Source organism: Chelonia mydas, chromosome 19 (genome assembly GCF_015237465.2).
Source record: "Chelonia mydas isolate rCheMyd1 chromosome 19, rCheMyd1.pri.v2, whole genome shotgun sequence".
NCBI classification, from domain to species: Eukaryota; Metazoa; Chordata; order Testudines; family Cheloniidae; genus Chelonia; species Chelonia mydas.
In genome coordinates, this window is record NC_051259.2 from 827,723 (window position 1) to 840,297 (window position 12,575).

Below are 12,575 nucleotides of genomic sequence, written 5' to 3' on the forward strand. Positions count from 1 at the left end.
ATGCTGGCCTGCCAGCTGAGTGCTTCCTTCGGTGACCCCGCAGGGCCTTGGCTTCTGTTAGCTGAGGTTCTCCTGGGGCAGCCAGTGGTCTCCGTGGAAAGCAGTCCCAGGCATAGGAGGTGGGGTGCTGTTCCATGATCCCCGGGGGTGTAACCCAGCTTCCTAAGGGTCGTGTCAGTGTTCCCCTGGATCTGGGCCAGCAGGACTGCACCCAGCACGCTGCGAGTACCCACCCAGTAATAATGAAGGGGTGGGCGTGGCCTGCTCGCATCACGGGGGATGCTGCTCTCCAGGCCTCTCCAAAAGGCTTTGCTGAGTGCTGTCGAGATCGCCAACCTGAGACATGTCTGTGCCTGGTCTGGAGACTGGCTGCTGCCTGATGTGTTGGCATCACACCCTGCTCTGGAGACAGCAGAGGGCTCCCCTTAGCGCCAGGCCCGCCGTGGCTCTGGGCGGCTCCGTGGTTGCCGAGGGTCCAGTTGAGTTCCCTTGGCTGGCTTGAGAAGGGGTCTCCTGTTATAACTGCAGTGCGCTCGTGGGATGTGTGCCAGCCTTGCGTCCAGCCCCTGTCAGTCTCCCGATGGCAAGGGCTCCGGAGGCTGAGATCTTTATAACCGCCAGGCACTCGGGGCTCCTGGGGCTGCCTTCGGGGAGATACGGGTGTAACTGGTGCTCTCCCTTCCCCAGTCGCTGACCAAGGGAGGAGTGACTTACCGTGACGAGCCCTGGCACAAGGAGTGCTTTGTCTGCACTGGCTGCAAGGTTCCTCTGGCAGGCCAGCAGTTCACCTCCCAGGAGGACAACCCCTACTGTGTCAAGTGCTTTGGGAACCTCTATGCCAAGAAGTGCAGCGCCTGCGCAAAGCCCATCACAGGTAACCATGGAGACTGGAGCGCAGCACATGGTCCCTCGTGAGCGGGCACCGTGCCTCTGCCCGTGAGCAGAACGCAGACCTTGCTCTGCCGCCGCCTTCATGGTGGTGAATTCCCCTCTGCAGCAGGCCAGCGTAAGGCCTACGCAGCTCTTCCATCCCACTGCCGCCCTCCAGGGCTCACTGAGGGGCTGTTCAGAACTTCAGGCCTCCCAGGATGGGAGACTGTTATTGCCACGGGTGCCCTGGGGCATGTGACGGGCTGCTCCTGGACTTGTTCCTCAGCAGCCTGTTTCAGCTGCTCATCGAGAGAGGCCACGCAACGGGGAAGGAGTTAAATTGCAGTGAGGAGTTTGTGTGGCTCGTATTCTTGCTCTCACTTCGTTCTTGCAAAGCTCAAGTGTTGGGTGTGTCCTGCTCTTGTCAGAGCAGTGAACGTACTGTGCACACCCAGGGAGGACTGCCTGTGTTTTGGTACCCTGCAGCCTTCCTGCAGAACTTGCCAGGACTCCCAGGACATGCTCCATGTGGTGGGATCTGATGGCTGTGACTGGCCTCTCTGTTTGGGATCCTGGAAGGGTTCTCCACCGCTCTAAAGTGAGGAAGTTTTGCAGCCCAGGGCTGGGCTGGGAGGCTCCAGAAACTGGACCTTTCACGCTTGCCAAAGTGAGGCGAGTGGGTCTCTCCCTTCATACACCTGCACCAGGAGGCTGCCTGGTCTCCTTCACTGACCCTCCGTCCGTGGCTTGGGTTTACTGCTCCTGGAAAGGCCAATGCGGCCACTGAGTCACTCGGTGAGTCAGAACGCTGGTTCCGTGGTTAGAGACGATGCTGGTTTGCTGCCCCGTCCCAGGTCACCAGTGTTTATCTTTGTTACTGTCTCTGCAATAGCAGCTACAAAACCTGCATGTCGTCCTGCCTTCTGGACAAGGGCAGAACGCAGCTTCTCTCAGCCGGCTGGCTCCAGTCAGGTCCTTCCCAAAGAGGTTTAGTCATTCAGTGTTGTGCACAGACCCCTAACTGCCTGTCTGCCGACCCTAGGCCCTTCAGGAATCTGCCTTGAGTGCTCCGGGTAACTCTATGCTCTGTCCCCCTTCTCTAGGCTTCGGAGGGGGTAAATATATCTCCTTTGAGGATCGTCACTGGCACCATAACTGCTTCAACTGCGCCCGCTGCGCCAGCTCGCTGGTGGGGAAAGGCTTCATCCCGCACCACGACGAGATCCTCTGCCGCGAATGCAGCAGCGACCTATAAGCCTGGCAAGAGGACGTGGATCAGGGGCTTTATCTGCTCTTCAGGGGCTTCGTACCAGACACCCTGGCAGCTGTCGGTGCTGGGCAGGTGGGAGATGTGCCTTTTGTTGCCCTGGAGAGGGCTGATCCCCTCACCACAGCGTATGCTCGGGGTGCCTGTGCCCTTCCCCTGAAGGCTAGAATAAGCCACCCTAGGCTTTCTGCAGAGTGAAGCTAAATAAAAGCCGAACAAAAGGAGCTTCCAAGTCCCTCATTATTTGCTCTTTCCTTTGCTTCCTATGTGCTTGGGCGCTGGCTGAGCCGGGAGCCCCTGTCTGAGCAAAGGGGCTGGGCAGTGGGTCTCCGGCTCCATGTGCTGACCGCACAGCTTTGTCCTTCCTACTGGTTACTGGTTTTCTTCCCTTCCCCCATGTGCTCCCTCTGCTCTGAGTGATGGGCAGCAGCTCCTGTCCTGTGAGCCAGGCTTTCCTGAGGCTCCTGCCTCCCCAGCGTGGGTTTGCAGCACCGCCTGTTCCCCTAGCGTGAGGGTAGCATGGCGTCCCACTGAGCGAGTCTGCAACGCTCTCTGCGCTGCTCGTTGCAGCCTGGGGTGTTTCTGGGTGGCCAGGGACCTGGCTGGCCGTGAGCAGAGCGTGCTGGAGTGAGCACACGGCCCACTTCGGGGAATGGCTTTTCCTGACGTCTCTCTCCCTCCTCGCTCTTCAGGGAGATGTCACAGATATGGCAGAGGAACCTGAATCACCAGGAGGTGCTGAGGGTTCTGGCTCCCTCACCTCCCTGCAGCATCTCCCCTCCCCCTGCTCTGCCCCCTAGCAGAAGGGTCCCCATCAGCTTCCAAGAGCGGCACGAATTAGTTTATTTAACACCGACTCCAAGAGTGCTGTGAAGCGGCTCAGGTGCTTTCGGAGCTAGTTTTGTGCTCTGCGCAAGTGCTGCCCGGCTGGTAGCCAAACGCTCTTCCTTCTGCCTGAGAGCCGCTTAGCAGAGCAGTTGGAAAGGGCATTTCAGAGGCAGCGAGAGCTCTTAGAGCTGACGGTGTTGTCTGCACTTTCCCCCTTACTGGCTGCTGCAGAACCAGGGCCGCTTGTTGTCTCTTACTGAGCGCGGCCACACGCTATATATATTGACCCCAAATATGGTGGTTCATCCTCTGGAAGTTTGTGCACAGTTGTCTCGGCTGCAGGCTGTGCTCCAAATTCAGCCCTGGGTGCTGCAGGGGGAGATGGATGGGAGTGGGGGACGAATGGGGGCTGTGTTTGTATTAACAACAGGCAAGGCTGCAGATAAATTGAACCAGCCCCCAAGACAGCAGCCAAAGGCTCTGCCCCTCCTTTGCCCCCCTCCCGCCAGGTGCTGAGCTCTCGTCATGCTCTTTGGCTGCAGGGGGAGCCGTGGTTGCTCAGCACCTTGCAGGTCAGGTGCTGGTTGGGCCCTGGCTCAGCCCGCTGACCCTCACCCCCAGTCTGGGCTTCTCGTTCCCAGAGAGGTAGGGCCCTACCAAATTCACAGTCCATTTTTGTCAATTTCATGGTCACAGGATTTTAAAAATCGTAAATTTCATTATTTCAGCCATTTAAATCTGAAATTTCCGGGTGTTGTAATTGTAGGGGTCTTGATCCGAAAAGAAGTTGTGCGGGGTGGTCTCGAGGTTACAGTAGTGGGGGTTGCGGTATTGCCACCCTTACTTCCATGCTGCTGGCGGGGGCTCTGCCTTCAGAGCTGGGCACCTGGCCAACAGCCACCGCTCTCCCGCTGCCCAGCTCTGAAGGCAGCAGCGCAGAAATAAGGGTGGCAATCCCGCAACCCCCATAAAATAACCTTGCGACTGCCCTGCAACTCCCTTTCGGGCCAGGACCCCCCACTTGAGAAACGCTGGTCTCCCCTGTGAAATCTGTATAGTACCGGGTAAAAGCGCAGACGCAAGAGACCACATTTCATGGTCCATGACACATTTTTCATGGCCATTAATCTGGTAAGGCCCTACAGAGAGGAACTGAAAAGGGGTGTGACATTGGCTCCCCGGAGGGAGGCTGGTGTCCCAGCTGGAAGAGCTTTGCTTCTCTGAAGACCCGGCTATGCAAAACTGCGGAGCTGCCTCGAGTTCCCCTGGAGCCCTGTCTCACTTGGGGTGCTCACACCCTGCCCCCCTCCGCCCAGGTAATGGGACGCTTTTCTGAATATGACTTCCTTGTGTTTTCCTTTTTGTACTTTATCTGTCACTCAGTAACCAAACTCGCTGGAGGAACGGGCTAGCCCCGTCCCCAAGCAGGGTTCATTTACCAAGAGAATGTTATGCATGTTGAATCGTTATTAGCTGTGTATTCAAATCCTTACTGAAACCCTCGTTTGAAAGCTTTGATGCGGGTAAGTCAGAGTTTGGGTGTGTGCGCTTTTCTGAAGAGCTTGGAGCGGTTTTTAGAAAGGAAGCTTCCTATGTAAGTGTCCTACCCTCCAGTCTCTTGTATGTTTCTGTAAGGCTTTATATAATAAACCATTGTAATGACACCTCTCTCTGGCTGTATTTTCTCCAAGCAGGGGTGGGAGTAGGGTGGGGTTGAATTAATGTCATCGCTGTGGGGTCAGGCTTGTCTTCAAAAGGTAAAATAGCTCTTTACTCTCCCTAGGGTTGCTCCCAAAGCCCTGAACTGGGGGCAGCCCCATGGTTCCCCCTCCCCCAGCAGCCTGCCCAGCCTTTAACTCTAGGATGATACCACAGTCCCCGCTTAGACCAGTTCCAATTTCCCCCACTCCCGGCTTTTCGGGGATGCAGTGGAGACCCTTTCCCTAGATCCATCATCTCTGACTTCAGTCTTTGCACGTAGTTCAACTACCCAGACAAAGTGCTTGGACCCTTCCTGGGTACATGGGGCAAAGTGAAGGCTTCAAGCCCTGGGGCAGGAGTTTAGTGGTCACCACTCTCACCCCAGGAAGGTCTTCTGTGGCTGGTTACTTCAGTAGATCCTGGACTGGTTCAGCTCCTCTGGACCCAGCAGTCCAGTGGATCCCGGGCTGGCAGGAACTGGCATTTGAGTCACTGGCATGTGACTCTTATGACACCGAATTAAGTGTTTCCACATTACAGAAAAGCCCCTTGTGCTTCCCTGTGTTCGCTCCATTTGACCTCAGCTTCAGCTCTTGAGGTCTCTTGGGAAGAGCCTGTGTGGGGATGTTGCTGCAGTCCCCAGCTGGAGTAACTTTGGTCTCCTTCCTGGCAGCCTTCCCATCCGCCTTGTACGCTCATTACTCACTTTTATCTCCTGTGGAATCATTTATTCCCCTAACATCTGAAACTCTTTTCCACAGATTCCTTTACATTTACTAACAGCCATTGTGACTTCCTCTGGGCGTTTGCCTGGCCCCCGGCCTCTCCAGCATTCCCCCTCCACTTCCCCCTGGAGCTGTGCTACCAGCTCTCCAGATTGCCATGCGAGGGGAAGCCAGGGATAAAAGACACAGCCCCCAAGTCTCTCTGTGACCTCAGTGCTGGCTCTGCGCACTCGCAGGCCTGCCTCGCTTGGAGGCTCCTACAAACGTTAGCTCTGGCGGGTGGCAAAACTATTCTTTCCATTCTGATTCTGTTGCTGTCGTTGTGTCGGGACCTGAGCTCTGGTTTTTCTGCTAGGCCTCAAACAATGAGCAGGCACCTCTGGCTGTAGAGGTTTCCTGAGGGAGCCTGTCCTCTGACAGGAGCTCTGCAAGCCCATGGTTTCTGAAGAGCCGTTTCCAGCGATTAACCGCAAACCATTTCTTTACAAACGGGCCCCCAGGCTCCTCTTTCAGTCGGGTTTAAGAGCCTCCCGTTCTTAGCCAAAAAAGGAAATGACCCAGCTGCACGTAGGGCTGGAACATCTGGATTTTATCCCTGTCATGAATGGGTCATGGATACGCACAGCCCAGTGCCTGATTTACTGGGAGGCAAGGGGGATGATGTAATGCACTTTCGTCCCTCACGGCTCCCAGAGAGGGTCTAAAACAGTCATGAAAATATCATTAATGTGCAGGCTAACAACGGGGGGACAGCTAGGGGAGGGAAAGGGGGCAGAGCCTGGGGCTCCCTCGTGTGCAAGTGGGGGGTGAGGAGATGAAGCACTCACTGGCTGAAGAGCCGAAGCTGCAGAGTCGGGATGGGGGAGAGCTGGGTCTGTGGCAGGAGCAGGCCACGGGGCAGAGTACAGACCCTCGGCTGGAAGGCTCTTGAGAACGGCCCGGTAACATTGATCCTGCGGGAGCCTGAAAGAGTCTCACAGTCTGGGGTGAAAAAGTGGCCCAGGGAAGCCCCAGCACTTCACGTGCCCCTCTCTGCAGCCGTTCTCTGGGGAAATTAACCCCAGGCCCTGGCAGGGCAGTGGAAGGACGCTGACTTGGGGCCCGCATCGGGTTCAGCCCAAAGAGCGCATCTGCCATGAAGGAGAAATAAAGGAGCTGAAAAGCCCCAACGCTGGGGCTGGCGGGCAGGAGCGTTACTGTGGAGAGGCCGTGTGCAGAGACCCAGGGCTTTGTGCGCAGTGCTGGTGTGGAGCAGGGACCCCGCAGCACCAGCTCCCTGTGAACGTCTCCAGGACAGGGTTTGAGACAGCCGTCGGTGATGGAGGGGAGCAGGAGCGCCGAACGCTCAGCCGGGGCAAGCAGCCCTGTGTCTGTGAAGCACTGAGACACGGCAGCCGTTGTAAAGGTCCTCTGCACCCAGACTGCGCGAGACACCCCACCCCCCCCGAGCACGCAGCCCTGAGGTGAGGGCCAGGCTGAGGCAGCTCACGCACTGGGCAAAAACAGCGGCAGATGCCGTCCGGGCAAACAGACGCTCCCTGTTGGAGCACAAGCAGCATCCACGGGCTGGGGGAGCTGGTGTCACTCTCGTCGGGGTTGGGGGTGGGAAGTTCAAGGAGGGGAATGCAGAAACCTTGCTACCACCCACCACGGTGCTTCACCCCGCCAGGGGGCTTGGCGGCCGCTGGGTAACTACTGTGTGGGGAGGGTACATTCAGCAAGCAGCCCTCATGGCAAAGTGTTCCTCTGTAGCATGGGCTGCGGGTCCCTTGCAGCTCAGCTGGGCGTAGCTCACTTCATCAGGCCCCTGCCCTTGCAGGGGCATCGGGCTCTGGTGCCCGCGGTTCCCCCTTTCCTGCCTGTGGCACGAGCGTTCAGTCTTCTCGGGCTCGTCTCGGTGGTTGGTTCAGTGTGCGGGGGCTGGGTGGCGCTGGAGGCCTGCGTTATACGGGGGCTAGACTGGGCCCCTTCGGGCTCAAACCCCGACTGTTAGCCAGCTCCTGGGGCAGCAGAGGGGCTGCTCGCTTTGCAGCGGGTTACTGCTCAGCCCCTTCCCGGCTGTCTCCTGGGCAAACACTGCTCACACCTCGCCTGTCCTGATGTCACATGGGTTTGTTTCAGCTGTGCTCATGCCCTTAAGTGTTCGCATCTCGTGGCCAGGGTGTGCTGGCACGAGCTCCAGCCGACATGGGAGCGGTGGGCGCTCAGCGCCCCGGCCAGGCCACGAGACCTGGACAGCCCCAGCAGTTGGGGTTCGATGCTCCCCGGGGACAAAACGTAGGCAACAGGCCGCACTCCAGAACTGGCTTCCTCTGCTGGCCCGTGTCAAAAGCGCTGGGGTCCCAGTGAATTGATTGTCAGCATCCAGCCCTGGTGAGGCGCGGCCAGGAGCTGGCTCAGAGGGCTGGCCCTAGTCTGTCTGGCTCGGAAGGCCAATGTCCCAAATGGTCCGTGGGTTGTGCTGCCACCTTGGCTGCCGTGTCCTGCAGCCATTCCTCTGGGTTTGGGGGCCCTGCCATGCCACACGGCCCTGCTGCAGGCCCCTGGGTAAGGAGAAGGTCCCTGGCAGGTCACTTTAGCCATGTGGGGCCTGGGTGGGTGGCTTGGGGTTTTGCCTCTCTTGGACTGGAGGGACCTTCGTGTTTAACACATTGAAAGCTGTCAGACTGCTGGTGTTTGCTGTGGTTCGGGGTCTGGTGCTGATTGTGGAAATGTTTGAGGAGAGAGAAGGGGGAGGAACACACACCCACACACACACACCCACACACACACACCCCCAATTCCCAGCTGTGGCATTGCAGTCCGAGTGAACCCCCGGCAAGATGCTTAGTTCCATTCCCCACCCAGCCCATGCTCTGCACAGTGTCGGGGGCCGAGTGGTCAGGCTGACCCACTGCCTGGAACCACAGCACTGCTCCATCCACTCCCTAGCACTCTGCCCGGGGTGAGAGAGGAGAACAGAGTCTGAAATGATTCACTGTTGGACTTGTGAACTCTCCTTCCAAATTAGACACGACCAGACAGGCCCTTTGGCACCAGAGACCGAGTCAAAGCTCATCCTCAGCCCCTGCTGTGGGGTGACTCTCTGGAGCAGGGCACGTGCCCCTCCAAAGGCCCCTCTGCTGCTAGGACTGCAGCCCACAGCTGGCCCTGTGCAGCACCAGGGACCTAGTGCTGGGACGAGTTGATGCTTTCACATTGGTCTGAAGCTGCCTTATGTCAGTGACTTGCGGCACCAAAATGTGCTGAGCTGCTCAGTGACCTGTGCAGCTCTGTGACCTCTTGCGCCCTTCTTACACAAGCAGTTAAATCGCTGTTAACGTGGACAGGGAAACCATCAGCTCTGGGCATCTGAGTTAACTTCTGCCTGAGATGAGTGGGGCAATTCGCACAGCAGAGCACTTGTTTCAGGCTCCGTCCAGACTCAGGCAGGCATCGCTCACGCTTGGTTCATGTTTCTCAGGTTGTCTCAGAATTTCTTAAGGCAAGCTGAGATTCTGGAGCACAAGCTGGCACTTGAGAGAGGGGCTGATAGGCCACATCATCGTATACCCAAGCCCATCTCCTCAAGGAATCCGCTGACAAGCAACAATCACACCAGCTTGCAGCTACCTTGGTGGCTCTGGCAGGAAGGAACTGATCAGCTACCCTCACAGCACAGCAGCCAGGGCCACGAGGCCAGTTAGTGCGCTGTAGACTTACACACCAGCTGGCTGTGCACTGTCCATACAGCCAAGCTCTCGGGGACTCTGGCCAGGGTTTGTGGGGATGGAGTGGGCAGTGCTGTTCTGGGGCATTTCAGAGGACAAGCACCGCCTCGAGCTCTATTCCCTTGGATGTGTGCAGGCCTGGGTCCTGACACCGGAGACTGGTTTGCCCTTCTTGTAATGCATAGCCACAAATGTTATTGGCCATCAAAGTCAGCCCTTGTGAACCCCCAGCTGCTGTATTGGCGTGATCTCTGTGTGCAGGGAATTCCATACGCTACTCATGTACTGGCCCAAAGCCTGTTTCCATGCTCGGGCCGGTGAGTGAGACTCGCTCCCACCTTATGGGTCAGGGTGACAAGCAGGGGCTTGGTTATGGTCCATTGACACATTCCATCATGTTCAATGCTGAAACTGAGCCCCCTCTCATGCCAAAAGACTGAAATAAAAGGGGCAAACAGGTGGACGGGAGGTCCCCAAATTCCAGCACTTCCCCTTTCCTGGAGTGCAGCGTCATGCTGGAGGGAAGTGGAGGAACAGTAAGTGCAGGATCTTATCTCTGTGTTTATTTTTAGGTAGGCGCTTGGATGGAAGAACTGCCGTACTCCGAGGGCGCACGAGCATGCTTGGAGGGTAATTGGACAATCTTCTTCCTTTCCATATTGTTCCCTCTCAGATGAATTGGTTAGTCTCAAGACAGGAGCACATTTTGATTGCTGTAATTATCCTTGATTTTTGGTGGTTGTTGCTTTTATAAACTTCCATTTAGCTCAGTCATATAATATACATGGTAGCACAAATGAATCATTTATTAGCAAGTTAAGTTTAATAATGGATTTGCATTCTCTGAGGGAAGTCCTGGCCTGCTCCTTGCTTGGCTTTTGGGCAAAGCAGTAGTGCTGGATTGGAGGAAGGTAATTAAAATCTAAGTGAAAGTGGACCATGCCAGCTGCCAGTCACAGCATCTAGGGAAAGGTGTCTCTACACTGCAATTAAAACCCCAGGGCTGGCCTGTGCCAGCTGAGAGCAGGGGCTGTTTAACTGCAGTGTAGATGTTGCAGCCCAAGTTCTGGGACACTCCTACCTTGCAGGCTCCTAAAGCCCGGGCTCCAGCCTGAGCCCGACCCTCTACACAGCAGGGCGAGGGTCTGAGCTCAGAGCTGAGCCAGAGAGGGCTCTCAGGGACTCCCAGGTTTCCCACACTGTACAGCAAGTGGAAGCCCTGCCTTGCCCGGGCCTCACTCCTGCCCTGCCAGAGGCGACAGTGGTGCTGCGGCTTGGCCTGGGTGCCAAATACTGAACATTTATGTTGGTCTTTGCTACGGCAATTGTTTGGGAGGTGAAAAATCCCATGGTGTTTGAGGAGGGGGAGGCTTCACCCCAATGCAAGTGCCTCAGGTGGCCCTGCCCCATTTCCCCATCACACAAGCTGAGCAATGGGTTCGGCTGTTGGTTTCCTCTGTCTGTTTTACAGGAACAGTGTAAAAGCATTTCCAAAAGGCATAAGAGCGAGCTTCTTTGCCACCCTCCTTGGTGCTGGCTATGAGAAAATGATTTTGTTTATCTGGGGAAACCAATTTCCCATAACTGCCCCCTCCCACATCTGTGCATCAAGGGGTGGGGCATTTTTGTGAGAACTCCTTGTTACAGTATTTGCTGCCCTTCGCTGAGCTTCTCTTGAGGGTTTACACGTAGCTGGAATCATTGTTCAGTGTTTTCCGGGGCTAGCCCTAGTTAAACCCACACAGAATGTGTTCTGAGCAGTACAGCTCGATGGCACGATTTTTTCCACAGGACCCCAGGCACAGTCAGTGCACTAGACAGCCCATGCACTGGGAGCAAATCAGGGCTGTGTGGTAAAGGAGGCTGTTGTCTGTAGGACGTTTGTGGCAGAAGTTGGAAGGGATGTAGTGAATGAAATAGGGGACTGCAGGAAAAGAAAGGCAGTTGAATGCTGCCCTGGAGAATTGGATCCCATCTCTTTCTCTGCTGCAGAGTTCCTGTGTGGTGCTGGGCAAGTCTCTTAAATCAAATTTTTCACAGATGGTCACTATTTGTGCGTTCCCCGTTTTCTGGGCGCCCAGTGCAAGACATGTGGGGCCAGATTTGCAGAAGTGCTGAGCACTCACAGCTGCAACTGAAGTCAATGGAAACCGTGGTGCACTGGCTTTATAAAGTGCTAGATAATGCTCAGTACTCTGAAAAGTCAGGCCCTAGTGGTGTCAAGTTAGGCACGCAAACGTAGTGACGGCTTCGGACAATTTGGTTGCAAATCTCTGAGCTGTAAAATGGCGATATTAACATACCGTCAGCAGCTCAGAGGGTACGGTAAAGAAAAATTCATTAAAGTTTATGAAGCAGTCAGCAATGGCCAGGAATCATAGAATATCAGGGTTGGAAGGGATCTCAGAAGGTCATCTCGTCCAACCCCCTGCTCAAAGCAGGACCAACACCAACTAAATCATCCCAGCCAGGGCTTTGTCAAGCCTGACCTTAAAAACTTCTAAGGAAGGAGATTCCACCACCTCCCTAGGTAACGCATTCCAGTGTTTCACCACCCTCTTAGTGAAAAAGTTTTTCCTAATATCCAACCTAAATCTCCCCCACTGCAACTTGAGACCATTACTCCTCGTTCTGTCATCAGCTACCACTGAGAACAGTCTAGAGCCATCCTCTTTGGAACCCCCTTTCAGGTAGTTGAAAGCAGCTATCAAATCCCCCCTCATTCTTCTCTTCCATAGACTAAACATCCCCAGTTCCCTCAGCCTCTCCTCATAACTCATGTGTTCCAGTCCGCTAATCATTTTTGTTGCCCTCCGCTGGACTCTTTCCAATTTTTCCACATCCTTCTTGTAGTGTGGGGCCCAAAACTGGACACAGGACTCCAGATGAGGCCTCACCAGTGTTGAATAGAGGGGAACAATCACGTCCCTCGATCTGCTGGCAATGCCCCTACTTATACATCCCAAAATGCCATTGGCCTTCTTGGCAACAAGGGCACACTGTTGACTCATATCCAGCTTCTCGTCCACTGTAACCCCTAGGTCCTTTTCTGCAGAACTGCTGCGAGCCATTCGGTCCCTAGTCTGTAGCAGTGCATTGGATTCTTCCGTCCTAAGTGCAGGAAGAAATAAATCATTTTGTATTTAGCACAGGGTTTGGTTGCCTGCATTAAATACCATGAGGGACCAAAATCTGAATGAGGAAAGAAATATTGAATAACCACCCATTCACTGAATGAAGCAAGGGTCCTGTGGAAAAAGTAGTGTATGATTCCATAGTTAGTCTATATCATGGTGCACATGCACCAGGAGGCCAAATTAAGTATACAGCCAATCTTAACGCTAGCATTTCTGAAAGTCTGAGTGCTTGACTTTAAAAGAACAGTGTGGTTGCAATGTCATATGATACATTTATATAAATACATGTAACAGAGTCTTTGCGGTGCACACAGTCCATGGATTTGTAGATTAGCCC

General features: G+C 55.1%; 1 protein-coding gene across 2 annotated transcripts in view; it reads left to right on the forward strand.

Annotated features, from left to right (window-relative positions):
- Positions 1 to 4,629, forward strand: part of FHL3 (four and a half LIM domains 3) — a 39,563-nt gene extending 34,934 nt beyond the window's left edge. For both annotated transcript variants that reach the window (XM_037881531.2, XM_043532050.1), the window contains exons 5-6: positions 688 to 874; positions 1,974 to 4,629. In XM_037881531.2, coding sequence (XP_037737459.1) covers positions 688 to 874; positions 1,974 to 2,125 — 339 coding nt within the window. In that variant the 3' untranslated portion in view covers positions 2,126 to 4,629. The remainder of the gene's footprint in view (positions 1 to 687; positions 875 to 1,973) is intronic.
- The last annotated feature ends 7,946 nt before the right edge of the window (positions 4,630 to 12,575 follow it).